This window comes from Phaethon aethereus, assembly GCF_964289735.1.
Source record: "Phaethon aethereus genome assembly, chromosome: 15".
Taxonomy (NCBI): Eukaryota; Metazoa; Chordata; class Aves; order Phaethontiformes; family Phaethontidae; genus Phaethon; species Phaethon aethereus.
This window is the reverse complement of record NC_138591.1, coordinates 18356001-18374431: the sequence shown is the minus strand read 5'-3', so window position 1 is coordinate 18374431 and position 18431 is coordinate 18356001. Positions and strand designations below refer to the sequence as shown.

Sequence of the window (18431 nt, the reverse complement as noted above, 5' to 3'; positions counted from 1 at the left end):
TAAGCACAGAAGGCGGGCAGCAATCTCTAATCTGAAGTGGAGACAGAGCCACGAGGTGCCTGTGTAACAGGGCTGTAGGACGCTGCTGGAGCAAGACGTGGGCTCTGAGACATCAGGGCTTTTCGGCGTGGCCGTACCATCCCGGGGGACCGAACGAGCGGATCAATGAAGAGCATTTTGTGTCGCTACAGCAGCGTCTCTCTTGACACCTCAAAGTACCTGGCAAATATTAACTGCTCCCGAGTGCCGACTCTCTTGACAGACGAGCATTGCTCTCAGCGGAGGAGATAGCATGGGGAGGGTGCGCGAGCAGCTCCTGCGGCAATCAGTGACACTTTAATTAAACCCAGGTATGTCAGCCTACGTTCGCCGGGGGTTTTATGACTGTTACTACTACCAAAATTTCTTTCTGGGTTCGAAGAACCGGTGCCTGACACTGAAGAGCAAACACATGCCACCAGGAGTTAGCAAACACACCAGTCTTTCTCGGCTCCGGTCGCTTCCAACCAGCCCTGCCAGGAGAGTTATTAAGAAAAAGCGCCTGTGCCAGGAGAGCCTATTCCCGTCTCTGGGCACGGTGTCCCTGGGTCTTCATCCAGCAGGTCCTTGCTCGGGAAAAGGCCTTGACAAAGCAGTCAAGGGCCCTCTGTCAGAAATTTGGAAGGACCTCTGGATGCCTGGGTATTCTAACAGTATTACAGCTGTATTAGCAGCTTCCAAAATCGGGGTGACAAAGGAGCAAGCAGCTCAGGGGCTGGACTCAGCCCACGAGGTGTTTCTTCCCTGGTCCCTATGAACGCCGGCCAGATCCCCAACGGAGCGGGGCCGCAGGCAGGGTTGCGATGGGGGAGGTACGTGCCCAGACTGGATCAGATGAGAATTTCTAGGTCGGGATATATCGTGCGGACATCTGACCAATCCGCTTTGGAAACACAGGAAGGCGTCTGTGCCTGTTTGTACGGGATGGCTCGAGCAGCCGATGTAGGTGAGGAAACCCGTGCAGGTTCTATGATTCTACGATTCTGCGTCATCTCACTGCTGGACCCGCGGTCGTTCCCAACACGCCAGGCTCCTCTCAGGTATTTCGGCTACGGGAGCTCTTCGTGTGCCTGTTCTTCCTAAGGTGGTATCTAGCCCATTCAGTTCTCACGTGATGTAACTTTTTTTTGAGATTAATGCTTCAGCCTTCTCGACTCAGGCTGCATCCTTCCATTTAACACGGAGAGAGGGAACACCTGCCAGGCACACTAAAAGCCAGGAGTCACAACTCCTGACACAACTCTTGCAGGAGCACCCATAAGCACCCTCACTGAGACCCTTGTAAAGTACAACTGCCTCCCCCAGAGCGGGCAGCAACATCATTTCAGCTCCGGTGGCTCCATCCTGGGCACCTCTGGCTTCCCACAGCGGAGGTCCGTCTTCGCTACACTTTCCTGTGTGCTCGCCGCACCGCGTTTGGGGCAACCCAAGAGGAGACCTGTACCTTAAAACCTCTTGGATGGACTGGGCAGAGGGGAAGCGCCCAGGGCAACGGCCGTCAAAGGCTGGCGGGTGAAGGTAGACACCTCTCCACACCCTCGACGAGCACGGGACTGTTCCAGGCGCTTAGGAAACACCCTGCTGCTGGGTGAGATAGACGAGTGGTAACTGTGGGGTGAGAGAACATCACGACAGCATTTGCATTTCTGAAGGGAAGAGGCAACAAAGGAAGGAAAGGAGTCACTCAGGCTGACGCAAGGAAACTCAGCCGGCAGAGCACCCGATGGCCAGGGAGGAGGAGGACACCTGATCAGAGGAAGCTTCTGAACATGGCAGGAACGGAACAAGATTCGCTCCCAGGACAAGCAGTGATAAAGTCCACTGCTCAGATTTCTGGCATATGAGTCTTTCCTTTTTCTTTTTTCCTTTTTCTTTCTTTTTTTTCTCTTCTTTCTCTTCTTCTTTCTCTTCTTCTTTCTCTTTCTCTTTCTCTTTCTCTCTTTCTCTCTTTCTCTTTCTCTCTTTCTCTTTCTTTCTCCTCTTTTCCTTTTCCTTTTTTCTTTTCCTTTTTCTTTCTCTTCTTCTTTCTCTTCATCTTCTTTCTCTTAATCCTTTTCTTCATCTTTTTCTTTATCTTTTTCTTAATCTTTTTCTTTTTCTTCTTTTTCTTTCTTTTTCTACATGTGCTGTGAGAGCCCAAAACCACTGGCCCAAGAGCTGGGATGCTCTGACCCCCCTGCTGCAGTGCAGGGGGTTCGGTCGGCAGGGTGAATGTTGCCTCTGAAGCGCAAAAAAGGAAAAGCTGAGGCACAGTCAAGTCTGCTCTGGCACGTGGGGCCTGGAGGGCCAGCCATCCACTGCCAGACTTCCCTCGGCTCGCCAACCTCACCGCACAGAAGTGCTCGGGAACCACCACAGCTCGGTTCAGCGCCAGGAACCAGCTGCCCTCACGCTCTGGCTGCCGGCTGCCGCCTTGCCCAGGGCTCGCGGAACACGCCTGCGGAGATGCTGCAGAAGGGCTGAGCTCTCCCAAGCCCTCGGCAGGTCCACCAGACCTCCGGCAGCTGCCAGGGATCTTTCTCTGGTGAGGAAGACAGCTCCAGTCCTGCCAGAGGCTGAAGGTCTCCGTAAGGCGCCCGGCCCAGCCCTGCAGACGGGCTGCGGCAGCGGGAGCAGGTCTGCCTGCACAAGCAACGGAGCCGGCAGCAGCCGGGGGATCAAAAAGCCGAATCAGATGGGGGCAGTGGTACCAGGCAACTTCACAGCCACAAACTCTACCAGTTGCAACCCCAAAACAGCCACTGGGGAATGTAAGTAGGATGGGCGTAAACCGAAGTCATAGTATTATGATGAGTCAAGTCATAGCTGGTATCACAAGCCGCTTGGCCAAACCATGGTGATCCCGCAGCCTCGTGGCACAGGGGAACCAGACAGCACCGATAAGACATGCTGTATCAGTGAGACCTTCTGCACCAGCACCCACCCCTCTGACCCAGCAGCTCTGCAACTTCAGTGAGATGGGAAGCCCTCGCCTAAGGTACAGAAAGACCCCTCGCTTCTCTGATGAGATGAGCTATGAAAGCAACACTATAATTGTTGCTACCTACTGCCAAAACCACCTCGCAGGAAAATGGAAGGGTAAGAGCTCTTTAGGTATTTCCTCCACTTACTTAAAGCCTCACAAAAGCTTCAGCTGGAATAGGGACACTAGAGATGCTTCGATCTTTTTTAAGCCTGCTTGTCAAAACACACACTACATAAGCACACGGCAGTGCTACAGTAAGAAGTACTGACATGTCGGACGATTGTTGGCAGAGCTCGAAAAACACGGTTATAAGTCTTTGCCAAATGTGTGTTCATTTTGTCGTTGTGTCCATGATGACTCCACCACCTCCTGGGATATCCCTCTGATCTCCCAGGAAGCCATGCGGGATTAAACAGCCGGGGAAATGGCTCTGGCTGTGTTTTCAGAAGTCTTTAGCTGCCAACGGTCTTGGAAAGCCGATGATCAGCACTGCCTTGGGGTGAGCAGACAGAGGAGCTCCCTGAAATCAGACTTTTCGGTACAGACCTAAGAGACTAGGCTGAGTTTTAAAACCTTTTGGTGGCATAAAGAAAGAGGAGCCAGCGGGTAACTGAAGAAGACGCACGCACCCGACACTTGTGCTCCCCATCGCAGAGGGCGAGCAGGAAGCTCCATAAGGCGCTCCATGACACAGCTCGCCACCCCCAGTGCACCTTTGATGTGCCTCCTCCGATGCTAAGAGCAACTTGGACCAAGGATGCTGCCTCGGTGCCTGCTGCGTGCCTGGGCACCACTGGGAATCAGCTCCGCAGGTGTGTTTTGGAAAGCAGCAAAGAACAAACAAGTGCAGAAGGACAGTGAGTTTTGGAGGAGAAATTTCCTCAACTCGGTTCCTTCTGAATCTTCCAAACACACACTCCTCTCACAACCCTGCATGTCAGAGCACTGTTCCACAACTTCAAAACCACCTATGGCGTTTTTTTCAGAAGAAAAAAGGCAACAACATAAAGATGTTCAGTTCCCCAGAGAGAGCAGGAGCAACACAAGTCCCACGTGCGAGGTGCTCAGCAGCATGATGCACAGCTGCTTAGCGGCCAGGGCCAGAACTGAACCTCCCAGTACAGCTTTTCGTAGCCGTTGCCTTTATCCAAACAATCACAATATCATCAGACACATCCTTCCAGCAAAGAGACAACCTTCTTGCCTCGAAGGTGCCGTGCTGCGGCGAGGCTCTGCAAATGCTGGGAGCAACAGCATAACTGGCCTGCGAGCGCAAGCCCTGCTCGCCTTTTAATACGGGGCGCAGAGGTTGACGGCTGTAAGTGCTCCCTCCGCTCTCGCTCGCCCGCTTACGGACTGCCACAGCCAGCTCAGAGCCACGGCCGAGGGCGTGCACCAAGGAACCAACTGCTTATGATAGTGGGGCGATTTGCAGATCCTTTGTTCGTGTTGGTGAATACGGCGGTTCCAGGGAGCTTCTTCCTTTCCTCTCACCCCTGCAGCTCACCGTGCTTTACAAAACGCGACGGATGGAAGACGACAGGCATCAATGTCAAAGCATGGGCTGCAGAAGACGTGCTTCGAGATCAGCCCGTTGCAACGCAGAACTAAACCCTTCAACTCTCCAAAGCAGCTCAGCTGTGCAAACCCGGAGCAGAGGGAGCCGGAGGTGGGAAAGGTCAGCCCTGCATCCCCCGCTCCCGGCCACCAGGTCCCGGCTCCGTCCCTCAGGAGCAGTCAGGCTGTCGTGATTCCTTCTGACCTGATATAGTGATTTGCATATACCCTGAAGCCAAAAAGACTGACAGCCTTTCCACTGTCATCCTCACTTGTGTAATTGCAGCAGCTATTCTTGTACATCCAAACGTCTAATCTTAGCAAGCCACAGAGCTGCTCGGTAACACGGACCAACCGGGGAATTTCCATGCAATTACTCACCACAGCTACTGGCACTTACTTTGGCTGGTAAAAGTCCTTCTTGTCTGCTGACCCCAGGCTCTGCAAGACACAAAAGACAGATGTATTTCTTTAACCCTTTGCCAAGCAAGTGTCATTGATGAAGATGCGTGGTGAGCAGGAAAAGGCATGCACCTCTGCTTTTTGCTGCCCGGTGGGTACGTGTGGGCTGGCTGCACAGGGCAAGCAGCTCAGCACCTCCAGCCACCACAAGCGCCATAGGCAGAGCCCACAGCAGCCCAAGACGTAAAAATAACGACTCAAAGCAGAGGTGTGGGGATGTGTTAGGTCAGAACCCAATGCATTTAGGCACGTCTGTGTCTCCCATCACTTGCAAACACATGGCACCTTGTGTCAGGAGGGGACTCACGTCCTCTCGAGCCTACCCAGCTGCAGAGAGGACAAGGTGCAGGGCTGGCAGTGCGACCGAGCCACCACCGCCTGGGGCGAGCCGCAGGCAGGGCAGGGGGCTGAGCCCACGGCCCACAGCCACTCCCCGGGGACAGGACCACGGAACAATTCTGCTGAGAAAAATGACATCAGACCCCAAGCATGTGCAAGCCTGGGAAGCAGAGACGGCCCGAGGCACACTCAGGATCCCACGCGCCAGCATCTTCCTGAGCGCTGCCAACTCCACCGACAGCACGGTCTAGTGAAAGTCTGACAGCATCCCAGCCCGGGCTGCCGGAGCACCAGGGTCCCCTGGGAGACCCCAGCCAGGCTGGGCCTCCCTGCGGGGAGCCCGGGGCCAGCGGGCATAGCGCAGCCTCTGCTGTGGGCGCAAGACAAGGGTGCGTGCGTGACACGCACAGAGAGCACGCATGCACCGCCATGCCTTGCCCTGCGGTCCGATGGGGCCGTATACACCCACACACGCCCAAGTCTCTCCTTGTCCTGGAGGCACCCGTGGTGGAGGCTGGTCCCCCAGCCTTCTCCGAGGCCCCCAGGTCACGGCATGTGCTTGCTGAGTGTGGAAGAGATCCCCTCAAGGGATGCAGAGGGGCAGGCTGTGCCGGACGTAGCGGGATGCTCGCGGTGGGCGGTGCCGGGGCAGGCAGACAGACAGACAGACCCACCAAACCTGGGTGTCAGCAAAGCCGTCGTATTGCCGGAGCCCTCTCCTCCTCCTCCTCCTCCTCCCCACAGGGATGGTCCTCACCCTTGCGCCTTGCCAGGATGGGGGACAGTGGGCAGCAGCGCAGGGTGGCAGGGCCACCCGCCCCGTCCCCGTCCCCACGCGGGCAGCGGGTGTGTGCCGGCGCGCGTGCACGCTCGCGGGAAGCACGCTGGGGCTCCGGGGCTGCTGTTGTAGTTTTGCTCCGTGGTTGCCAGGCAATGGCGAGCGCAAACGCCACAGCAGCGGGAGCAGCGGGGCCGAATGCTAATCAGGGGCGCAGGAGCCATCCCGGCACTCTCCGCCGGCGCTCCCCTCACCGGCCAAAGCCGCCGGGTGCTCCCGCCCTGGGACCGAAAAGCAAGCAGGGAGAGGAGGGCCCCAGCTTTTAAGCAGGCAGGGATCCACTGTCACCAAAACAGCCCCAAAAGGAAGCTCTGGCCAAGCCAGCGAGACGGGCTGACCCTCTTCCCAACATCAAGGTGTTGGTCGGGCAGTGGTGCAAGGAGGCTGCAACCAAACCCGCAGCGCTGGGTACGCGGAGCTGGATCCATGCCACCCTCCTGCACGTCTCATGTGCCCATGGGGCATGGGGATGTGCCTGAGCTCCAGCTTTGGGGTAGAGCTTGGGAGCAGCACAAGGAGCAGCCCTTTGGGGTGGGAAGATCTCATCCACGTTGGCGTGCAAAAGCTTGATAGGCTCTGAGCAATCCCCACCGGGCAGAGCTGGTGGCACCCTGCGGCTCTCCCCACTGCTTCCCCTCCTCGGACACAACAGAAGCTACAGCAAAGCCCCACGGGATTGATGGCCAGACACCAGAATGGGGTGGTCAAATGCTTGCACAGGCTGTCCAGAGATGTGGTGGAGTCTCCAGCCTTGGAGATGTTCAAATCCCAGCTGGACATGGGGTTTTGTCATTGTCCAGGACAACCACGTGTAGGTGACCCTGCCTTGAGCAGGGGGTTGGACTGGGTGGTCTCCTCAACCGCTCTGTGCATTCCTGAAGCAGCAGAGAAGCGAGCACACCAGTAACCACGGTGGGCATGGATCCCGAGGGTTCCCGGGGAGCGGCTGGAAGGCACGTGGCCACAAGAATCACCAGCGAACGGAGGAGAGCTTGCTGGAGGCTGGCGGAGGTGGTGCCTGGGCAGAAGAAGGTGGTCAGGGCCAGCAGCAAGACCCAAGGCAAGGACATGTTTTTGACCACCTCTAAGCAAGGTCCTCATGAAAAAGCGGAAGAAGTGAGCGCAGGCACACATGGTGTCACAACAGGAGCCACAGGCAGGGACCGCCCGCCGAGGGGGTTAATAAACCAGGTAGAGGATAAACCAAACGACACTCCGCTTCGAAAGCTGCAAGTAAAGCAGCACAGAGCCGTCAGCAGGAGGAAGAAGGCACGAAGGCAGCGATGCCCAGCACCTTGGGGCTGGCCTGACTGTGTGCAGCAGTTCGCTGTAAGATGTAGCTGTAGTAAAAATAAAATGCCCAAGGCATTTTGCCAAGGGCATGGACATCACAGCATCCCGGTATGACTGGCCAGGAGCACTGCGGGAACTCAGAGCAGCACCCGGAAAAAACCTCCCAAGCAGGGGAGCTGGCCTTCACCGACGGCTTAAAGGTGAAGAAATCAGAAAGCACTTAGGCAGCCGGTGCCGGGGGGCTGCGGGCAGCACCGAGTGTGGGTGCTGCCTGCTGTAGCAGGGTGCAGCCAAACCATCTCGCCCGGGGCAGCAGCGTGGGCAGCGACAGGGCCACCAGCCGCCACCTCTGTCCCACCGCACCGGGTACCGCGGTCTCAGCCGGCATCCACAGGAGGGGAAGATTATGGAAAAGTGGTCAAGGGAAGGTAAGGAAGCAGAGTGGGGTACAGGGAACACGCAGCCTGGGTCTTGGGGAAAAAAAAGAGTCCTGGCACTGAGCTGGAGCAGAGTTTGAACCAGCTCCAGTGGGAGGGGTAGAGCAGCGTCTCTAAGGGCTTTGAAAAAGTCAACTAGATAAGCCATTGAGACTGGTGCAGAGGGGACAGTTCTGGCCTTACAGAAGTGCCTGTTCTGTAAGTCCCCTGCCTGTGCCTGGGGACTGAAAGAGGCAGGGAGCTCCCAAAAACGAGCAAAAGGTGACCTGGCATTTTCCCGTGCCTTCTGGGGGGAGGAAGGACCAATTCCTCCTAAACTGATGTGAAATCTGGAGGCTTTTATCTATGCAGGTATACAATAAAAAAATCAGATGCCAGCCTACAGGCATACACTGGTGTTGGCTGATCTACGGGCTTCCAGGGAGTTGTCTGCCGGTGGCTCCTGGGCACCAAGGCACAGCTGGGGTCTCCAGAGAGGCTCAGCTGCAGCACGATGGCTCAGGTCCCAGAACAAATCTGGGAGCCCCAGAAGTTCCCAGAGACCTCCTGCTGCTGCTCAGGATGCTGGGGAGACCCTGGCCATCCCTGGAGAGAGAGAGTGGAGCATCCCCCAGTTCAGAGAGTCCCCTGCAAGCCCCAAGCCCCACCGCAGCGTGAGTCACCCTCCAGCGGGACCCGCTGCGCTGCTTCTCGCTTGCTCACTTCATTGATGACTCAGGGTTTAGGAAGCACATTTTAAATCCCTTAATGAAATAATGGAGAGAGTCATTTTTATTGGCGTGTATTTTTAAAACAAATACTTCAAGCGAGGCTTGTGCCCATCTCCACCCTTTCCTCCCGAGGCACGGAGGCGAGCGACCACGGGGACCAGCAGCACGGGGGCATCTGGAGGGGCAGAAGCAGCCTCCACCGCACCGGCACGTGGCACCGGGCAAGGCAGCTACCAAAAAGCTGCCAGGCTACACCCTCCATCCCTCTGGCATTCACGCTCCCACTGCCGGCCGGGCCAGGAGGGGAAGATGGGACACCAGGATGCCATCCCAGATGCCGTCCCTCAGAGCCTGGCAGTGTCCCCAACGCCCCGCTCCGCCCGGGTGCGAGCCCCCCGAGCGCCGGTCCTTTTGGATGCGGCCGGGCACCCTCTTTACTCTCTTTCCTCTGCAGAGGGAACAACCACCCGAGCAGAGGCGGCAGAAGGGGACGCTGACACCAAGCCCACGGCTCCTGGGTGCCAGCATGCAGCCTGCCAAGGAGCAGGGATTGCCTGCCAGTATGATTAAGAAAGTGTTGCCTCAAGGTCATTACCACTGCTATCCTCTGCCCTCCCGTATCAGAACACCTCAGCCAGGCTTGCACTGCCCTTGTTTTGACCGAAGGACCTCTCCGTGCGATGCTCAGAGCCCTCCTGCTCCTGCAGAAAAGCGCAACGGCAACGTTGAAAGTGCAGCGCCACAGGGCACACGTAGGAAATGCGACGAGGGAAAAGGGAAGGCGACGGGACACCAGCTTGCCTGGTGCTTTTGCACTAAAACAAGACAAACCGAGAGGCCAGAGCGGTTTTATTTGCCATAAAGGAAAACACCACAAGGACCCATGCCCAGGTTCTCAAAAAGCACCTTCGCGGGGGTGTAGAAATGCAGCCTCCCGAAGGCGTAGAGCAACACCCAGCTCTAAGGCTTGTCCAGTGGCATCAAAACCAGCGGACCCAAGCGCAGCCCAGGCACCCGGCTCCTCTCGTCTTCCCGGTGGCATTCCCAGCGCTGCCCTTCCCACAGCAGGGCGACCACACGGCTGTACACGCAACGACCCGGCTCCCTTCGGCACTGCAAAACACGTCCCTTTTAAATACTGCGTTTTGTAAAAAAGGTCAAAGACATTTATGGGCTTCTCTAAAACGCGACCCACAATTTTTGCAAAGCCTTTGCAAACCTGTGAGAATCTGGGTCAACATGAAACTATTCTCTTAAATTTCACATTTCAGGCACTAAGTAAACTATTTTGCAAGTTATTTAAATCATATTTTTAACAAGCCCAAGTTACACAATCTACATAAGCTACCAGGCAGGCTTCCCTAGGACAGCTCATCTCCAGAGCCAGCCTTGCTGGTCCCAGATAAGAATTAGCACAAGAGGCTGCAGACAGAAAAAAATGAGATCGATTTAAAGGAAAGCTCTGAATCCCGAAATTCAGCCAAGCTGGGGAGATAACAGACACAGGGTTGGAAACAAGGACGCTCACAGAGGGGCTAAAGCAGAGGTGCTATATTATTTATTTATTCACACCAGCAGACATCAATCCTGTTATACTTTTTCCTCTCCTAAATGTTGCCAAGAGCAATCTCAGCTCATCTTTTTCTGGGCAGCATCCCTTGGGAGAAGGCACTTATTAGCAAGGCTGAAGAAGTCTCACGCAATTATTTAGAAACTACACCAGAATAATCCCCGAAGACAAGCGGCTGCTTGCAGGTGGCAGCTTTCTAAGCCATTCCAACAAAATCTGGCTCAGTAACTCCCAGCGTAATCAATGCCCACACAAACAAAAGAGATAAAGACCGAGGAACCAGTTATTTTTCCACGCTAGAAGAGGATTCTGCAAAACAGAATTCAGGTTTGGGCTGCAAACCTGCCCTCCGCGCCCGCTCCGCTGCTGGGACCTCAGCACCTGCCCCCCCGCTGCGGCGCCGGGTCGCCGAGCCGGGCTGGGCAGGCTCCCGTGGGACGCGGGCGGCAGGCGCGTGGCCCCCAGGGCAGGACGGGGTGGGGGGCCCGAGGCTGTGCCCCCCGTCCCCCCCGTCCCGGCGGCCGGTGCTTCCGGGCGCAGCCGTCCGTCGAGCTCCGCGCGTCTGCAACGTGCTGCGTTTATGAGTAATCGGGAGCCGATGCCTGACTGTCGGAAGGGGAACAGAATTCGGAGCCTGGGACGCGAGAGGGTTGTTTGGAGGGAGGAAGGAGATACCAGCCCCCCGCCCCAGCCAGCAGCATCCCTCCCAGCACGGGCCGACCCCCCCGGAGCACACCGGGGCTCGCTGCACCATGCCCCCCGCCTCCCTCCAGCCGCCGGCCTCTGGCACAGGCTTGGCCAAAAAACCAAAGGGCCATGGGAGCGCCGGCTCCCCTCCGCGGGCTCCGGCACCCGTCCCGCCCGCCGTTGCCCCCAGCACCGCACCCCCCCGAAACAGCCCTGCCCTTGCCGCTGCCAGGGCCCCGGGCTAACGCAGCCCCAGGCCGCCCCAAAACCTGCATTTGAAGCCAGCTGAACCCTCAATCCTAAAACCTGACTTTCAGGCTGGATGAACCAGATCGCTCAGCTGGAAATCAGGGCGACAAGTCCTGCCTTCGAGGAGGCAGTGCTGGAACCCAGCTCCCGCCCGGGAGCCAGCGCCGGGCCGGCCGGCCGGGCGCAGCTTTGCACCCCAAAGGCCAGCCTGGCTGGAGAGCACGTCCCGGCCTGCGCGCCAGAGCACGGGCGTGATGGAGGAAAGAGGAACAGGGGCGATTAAGAGACGTGGGTCACAAGGCAGAATGAAATCTGGCGGCGGGGGAAGAGTCTGCCTGCCCAAACAGAGAGACGGAAGGGGCTGGCTTGAGGGAGGGAGGAAGGCACGTGCCACCGGGAATCAGGAAAGGGCTTTGGTCTCTCGGAGGATGGCGTTTCGGCAGAGCCAAAGCACTGGTGGGCCATGGGGGGGATGCGAGCGCCAGCCCCGGCCCCTCACTGTCGCAATCCTGCCTCCTCCTGCCGCAACTACAAAGGCTCCGAGGAGGGCGCGGGCGGTTCCCCGCAGACCCGACCCAGCCAAGGGAGGATGCCAAGGGCTCCAACGTTCATTCTTCGGCGGCTAGCTCATCCCAGCCCGGCGCTGGAGCAGCAGTCTGAACCAGCCGTCGCACTCGCCGGCAAACGGCGCTGACCCTGTGCAGGCACGCGGGGCATGGACGCACATCTAAGTCGGGCTTCGAGTCCGATGGAAGGTGAAAAACGTACCAGAAAGTAGAGAAAACTGCTTTTGGACCATCTTGGGGGAAGGGGAGCATGGCTACGCATGGGGGGTACTGCACAGCAATGCAGGGAAAGAAAGAAAGCCCCGCAGCCACCCCCCAGCAGAGCAGCTCAGCCCGCGCCCGGGAGCTGCAGGAGCTCGCGGCATCCTCCAAGCAGCCCTCCCCACCGCAGGCGCCACAGACCCACCCGGGAAGAGGTCCCACGTTTCACCAGCTCCCCCGGCCGGCGCACCCTGACACCGCCGCCGTGCTCGGACGCCAGCCTGGACCCGCCACCTCGCCACGCCAGGACGGCCTCTTGCGAGCAGGTGGGCACCCACGCTCCGCCGGCTCGTCTTTCCAGAGGCCGAACGCTCTTCTCTGGTTGCTCATCCACCCCCACATCCGGCACCCAGGAGGGGAGACCTTGGTCTTTTCCTAGGGGCTGAAATGCAAACGTAAACCTGGTTCTTTGGAAAACGGGCTTCATCTTTCACCCAACCTATATCTGACCCCCAGGAAAGCGATGAGAGGGGTTCTCCTGGAGAGCAGCCCCCTTTCCAGCTCCAGAGCACATCTCAGCAGCTCACCCTGGCCAACAAGTTGCATTCATGAGGGCCAGGCCAAGCCAGAGCAGTCCCAAACTCCCCAACATCATTAAATTCTGCTTCCTCCTCTTCCTCCTCCTTGGAGCGCACGCTTGGCAGGTGCGTTTGCAGAGGAGCAGAGACCTGCGCGCACGCGCGTTGGACCCAGGAGGAACGGAGCCAAGCTCCCGCACTGTGAGCCGTGCCGGCACGTCCCGGGCGCCCGCCAGCCCCGCCGCCCAGCAGCACCCGGCGACCCCCCTCCTCCTCGGTCTCCTTCCACGACCGACTTCACGTTCTCATCGGCCGGGGTCACGAGGACGGGTGCCAGCCCCGAGCCCGGGCGCCAGCCCCGAGCCCGCCTTCCTGCCGGGAGGAAAAGCAAGTCTGCTACCCAGCACCCACCAACACCCCCCAGTAAACAAGTCCATCTGCGTTCTTCTTGCATCCCCGGCCACCGGACCCTCCCTCAGCCTCCCACCCCCTCCCCGCATCTCCCCCAGCCTTCTCCCGCCCCCGCATTCCCCAGCCAAGCCTCTTCCCAGGCCACGCTGCGACGGGGGCTGCTCACCCCCAAGCCCCTTGCAGCTCACACCACGCTAAGGCAGACCCGAACTTCAAAGCATTTCTCTACCCAGAGCTCATCCAGGAAACGTCGTTTTCTCCACTTCTATTGTACTGCTACATGCCTGTAAAAATTAATTTATGCATATATACATATGCGTGCACGCACAGCCTCTTTATTTAAAAGTTTCTCCTTCTGGAGGGACCTCCCTGAGCCGTGCTGAGGGCTGGCACAGACCGAGCCGTGCACTTGCTGCTCGTCGGAGCTCCTCTGGATGAAAGAACTTGTCAAACTGCTGGCAAAACCACCGGAGCTTGTAAAGCTCAACAACAACACCCAGGGTGACATGCACGCGCAGGCGTGGGCACCTTTTCTCAATCAACCCCTTTTTTTCATTAATCACACCCTTAATTAGGGAGGTGAGGGCGCAGGAGCTGCAAGGGAGGAGCAGCAGACACCCAGGCTGTCCGTTCACTGATGGCCGGTACCAACACCGTGCCGTGCGCGCTATTTTCTACCTTATTTTTAGTTCTCTCTCGTGATTACAGCCTGCAAACCATTACTGCGACTTTAAGAGCTGTGCTTGCGCTTAAGTGTTTGCAGAATCAGGGCCGAGACGCGGAGCTGCGTACACTGCTATTTATAGCGTTAAGCCCTGAGCGCGGCACGCGCAGGGGGTGCAGCGCGGCTGAGCTCGTGTTGCCGCTAGAACCCGAGGGCTGTTTTTCTTATTTTGCCTCATTTAAGGTGGTGTCAGCTGCCTGATCTTAATGTTGCATTTATGCCCTGCCTGGTATTTTCAAACTTTTCTTTTTTTTCTTCTTTTTTTTTTTAATCTTTGGGCATACCAGCCCGTACGCGTTTATACTGGTTTATAGGTGAAGTTAGATATTTCACCACTGAAAAAAAAAAAAAAACAGGCAAGAAAAAAGGCTGGAAGGCGAGTAGGCTGCTCTCAGCTCCGCGGGCCGGCAGTTAACTGCACCCTGTCCTCCAGCACGCCCTCCGCACGCTGCGCTGCCGGCCCCGCAGCCGGGCCGGGCGGCAGGCAGCCTGGCAGCAGGGCTGCCCGCCAACCCGCCTAATTATAGTGCGGGGAGCAAACGAGCGGCGCCGTCCCCGTCGCATGCGCCGCTCCGTCAGCTGCAGCCTCCCGGGACGCGGAGGATCCAGGGCTGCAGCTCAGGCAGGGAAGACGGTTCCCCTGAGGCACCCAGGGGGACTGGTGGGCACCCCAAGGGTGAGGGTCTCCAGGAGAGAACTTCAGGAGGTGTCCAAGGGCCCTGATGGCCCTGGGAGCACCTTGGCAGGGATCGGGCTCGCCACCCACCCCCCAGCCACCCTTTGCCCTGCCCTGCTGGAGCAGGCTGAGCGTGGCCGGTCCCATCCGAAGCCTGGCTGCCTTCTGACCAGCCTCTCCTTGGCCAGACCCCTGCACCTCCCTTGACTTTTCCCTCTGCCTTCACCATCCCTCCCGGTACTGGGTCTGGGGGTACCCCCTCCACTCAGTCTGAAAAATCGAGACGCATGGGTACATCCCCCTCCCCTCCAGCAGCCTCGTCCCCTCAGTAGGGTCAAGCCACCAGATGCAAGTGGACCACAGCGTGAGGGTCCCCACAGCGGGGTCCCCCACCCCACCTGCCCGAGGTTTGCTATCCCGCAGGGCAGCCCGGGCACCGCAGACCCCTGCCCAGGCAGCACGTGGGCAGCAATGCCTTTGCCCTGGCAAGCAGGAGCAGGGTCGCCGCAGCGCAGCGCAACGCCCTCGGGAAGGGCTCTCTGCCATTGGCTAACACACCTGGAAAAGGGAAACGATCTGGTGGGAGCAGGGATCCAGCCAACCTGGCCGGTCGCCCACCCACCGATGAGCTATGAACAACCACCGCGCACGCAAGACCCACAGGAACAGGAACCGGGCTGTCGGCAGGGCACCGAATAACCCCCAGCCCTTGCATGGGACATCATCCAACCAGAGCTTGAAATGCCATCGGAGAGCAGGTCTCTCGTTCTTTTGGCCCAGAAAGTGGCTCCCCAAGGTTATATACAACCTCCAAGTCAAACCATGTAAACGCAAATCGTCACTCCTGGCAACCTGGCTGCTGGCAGCCAGCTCCGAGCCCCGCAACCGCGGCGTGATGCAAACGCGACCACGATACGCTCTTAACTGAGACATCGGAGGAAGAGCGGAGCCGCTTTCAAAGACAACATGCCCACTGCCATAGAGATGCTCCTCGCAGCTGGCCTCTTCATCCTCCTCCTCCTCCTCCTCCTCCTCGGCGGCCAGCAGCGAGCCTGTCGCACCAGGGAACCCACTGCTGCACGGCTTGTCCCCGCTTTGGGCGGGCTGGGGGCACCGGAGGCTACAACGTCCTCTTCGGTTTCGGTCAGAAAAGGGAGCAGATGTGACTCGTGGGGACCAGAGAGGCTGAGTGAGAAGGTCACATCTATACAGACACTTCACGGAGCAAAACTGCTGCGTAAAGAGAGTGGGCATGACTTCAGCACCCAGGGTAACACTTACGGGTCCGTGCGGAGCACCCTTTTCCCACTGGCAGCAACTCAAGATGACTCCTCTAGGCCTAGAAATTCATGTTTAGTCTCAAACCAACAGCGGTTCTTTTAAACGCAGGGCTCGAAGCGTGTCAGCCAGCCCATTTTGGAACTGCAAGGCTCTCCGACATTAATACGCTACAGGCTTTTGGGAGCAGACGCAAACATCCGTGCTCCTCCGGTCCGTGCTGCCACGCAGCCCTTGTCCCTTTGCAGACCCCAGGGACATCGGCCCCGCTCTTCAGCCTCATCCTCCTCGCCTGCATCCCTGGCAGCTCTGCCAGACGGCCCCTCTCACGGGGCACCGCCCCAGGGCACAAAAATGGGTCCAGGAGCGCCGGGCAAAGGAAGGGGAGCACCAAGCCCCTGGGAGAGCCTGGGTGCGCCGGGTGCCCATGGGAGAACAGCCGCGGGGCACTGAAGCCCACGCTGGAACCTCTCAGCAGAGTCGGGGGGTTTTGGCTGACTTTGCATCCTGCCAGAGAAAGCTGGAAAACCAGCATCTTCAGAAGGCAACGCCAACGGGCACGGCGGCGGAGCGGGGCAGGAAGCCGGGGGCTGCTTACTTGTGCGTTTGTAAGAAATGTATATGCGCACCAGACTGTTAAAGGAGAGAAAAATGTACAAAAACATTACCAGTGTACGTTACAGGTGAGGCTTTGAGTAGGAAAAGTTCCTTGAGCTTCGCGTGCTTCTCTAGGAATATCGTCTCCGTGCCGCCCCGAGGCTGAGGGAAGGAGGTGCCGGTTCACTCCCGGCCACCCGCTTCTCATCCAGACAGGATGGTAAAAAGGGGGAGGGGGACAGGGATGCCCCTCCATCCCCTGTAAGGCCACCCGCAGCCAGCAGAAAGGTTCAGGTCGGCGCACACGGTGGCGAGGGGACTTTGCCACGTCCCTGAGTCCACCTGCCTGGGCAGAAAGGGGCCGGGACGGCCAGACCTGCCCTCGCTGCCCCGCTCACCGAGACCGCGTCAGTACGCGAAGTATTCACACGGGCTCCAGCCGGCCAACCACCACTGAATATTTAGGCATCAAACTCCATAAAGGAAGCGCAAGACACACTACAGAATAAATTGAGTACATTAGAAAAAGCCCAAAGGGGAAAAATAGATTTTTGGAACGTGTTCTCAATCTCATTAATTCGGAAGACAGCCTTGGAGGGGAAAAAAAAAATGATTATATTCCTCCCCAAACCATTATCCACTCTTCAGAGTGTATCATATGAAAACAGTTATATAAAAGAATAAATTATATTTGGAATGGCAAGAACCCCAGAATAAAGCTAGAAACTCTGATGTTCCCATATAAAGATAGGAGACAGTTATCTGTTCCAAATTTTCAAGTTTTCTGCTGCGCCAATTCAAATTCACTGCATACCAGCATGGCCATATAAAGGGGACTCCACCCATGTAATCTTGGAACGAGCAATAATCCCCCAAACTATCAATTTAATGTATGGGGATACAAAATGAGACAAGAATGTACTCACAGAACGAGAAATCCATTAACGACATGGCAAAAGGCACCAGAACGTGCGCACAGGAATATCTATTTAAAGTGATGTTTGCATCGAAAGACCGGATCTGAAATTAAGATTTCTGCACGCAGACATCGTAGATTCTGCAAATTAAAAGGCCGTTTCTCAATCCAATGCGGATTTTATTTTTTGTTTTATTTTCTACTATTTGTTCAGTGTCACGTTTCTTGGCCAGCACCAGAAAAACAGCTCTTCGTCGGGGTTTTTTAAATTAACTTTGCTTCTGATCGGCTTTCCAGCCCGTCTCGCTCGGGCTGCCCTGAGCAGCAGAGGAGCGGGGAGGGCTCAGGGGCAGCTCCGCGGGCGTGCGAGGGCTGCAGCCAGGCAGGCTCCTCTTAGCCTGAAGCACGTGGAGATGCGCCGGTGCCAGCCCGGGGGGGACGTGGGCGCGCGGCACCCAACCACGCAGGTGCCAGCCTCCCCGTGCGCCGGCGGCCCCGAGCTCCCCCTTCCCCTGCGTTCTGTCTGAGGTGGCTACCATCCTCCCGCTGACAGGTTTCTGCAGACGGAACACATGGTCAGAAACCCACACGCCCTCAGCCCGTTCCAGCCGTCTCTGCCCCCGGCGCGCGCGGGATCGGGCACTGCGGCGAGGTGCCGGCGGCGCGGCCCGCGGGGAAGGGGGATGAGGTCTCGCGGTCTGACCGCCCAGCCCCGGTGAACGTGCTGTCGCATTTGAAGCCGCACAAGGAGCTAGTGCCTTCCCTAAACTAAGCAAAGAACAGAGAAAGTTCAGCGGGGATCTTTCCAAGTCCCCTTTTCCAGTCTGGAAGTAACGGGCACGCAGAGACCCAGGGATCCCCCCAGCACCTCCACGTGCCTCCCGCCAGCCCTGCGGACCCCCCCAACGGCAACGGATGGGGACATGGGCGAGAGCTCATCTTTTATCAGATCGACTTGCAGCTTTGAAACCAGGCAAGCGCTGGGGCGCAGAGCCCCCTTCCCACCGCTCCGAAGTAGAAGCCTGAAAGAAGAAACTGCTAATTTTCTCCAGTTCTACCAGTCTAATAAAAAATAAAAAAAAAAAAAAAAAATTGCTCTTGAAGAAACCACCTCCACTCCTACGCTGAGACCACAACGAGCACCAGCAGCACCTCCTCCGACCTTCGCCGGCGCCCGTCGGCACCGCGCGCATCGCCGGCGCTGCAGCACGGCGAGCGGCACCGCAAGCGAGCGCCCCGGAAGGCAGCCAGCAAAGAGACCTGTCCAAGCCATCGGGACGGATACACAAATAAACCAGGTCAGCTAAGTGTTTCCATCCAAGCCAGACGGTGACTAAG

At 57.6% G+C, this 18431-nt stretch overlaps 1 protein-coding gene across 1 annotated transcript in view; it reads right to left on the bottom strand.

Annotated features, from left to right (window-relative positions):
• The window catches only part of LOC309410313 (ankyrin repeat and fibronectin type-III domain-containing protein 1-like), a 195914-nt gene that overhangs the window by 69838 nt on the left and 107645 nt on the right, over positions 1-18431 (bottom strand). The window contains exon 4 of the mRNA XM_082006689.1: positions 4962-5002. Coding sequence (XP_081862815.1) covers positions 4962-5002 — 41 coding nt within the window. The remainder of the gene's footprint in view (positions 1-4961; positions 5003-18431) is intronic.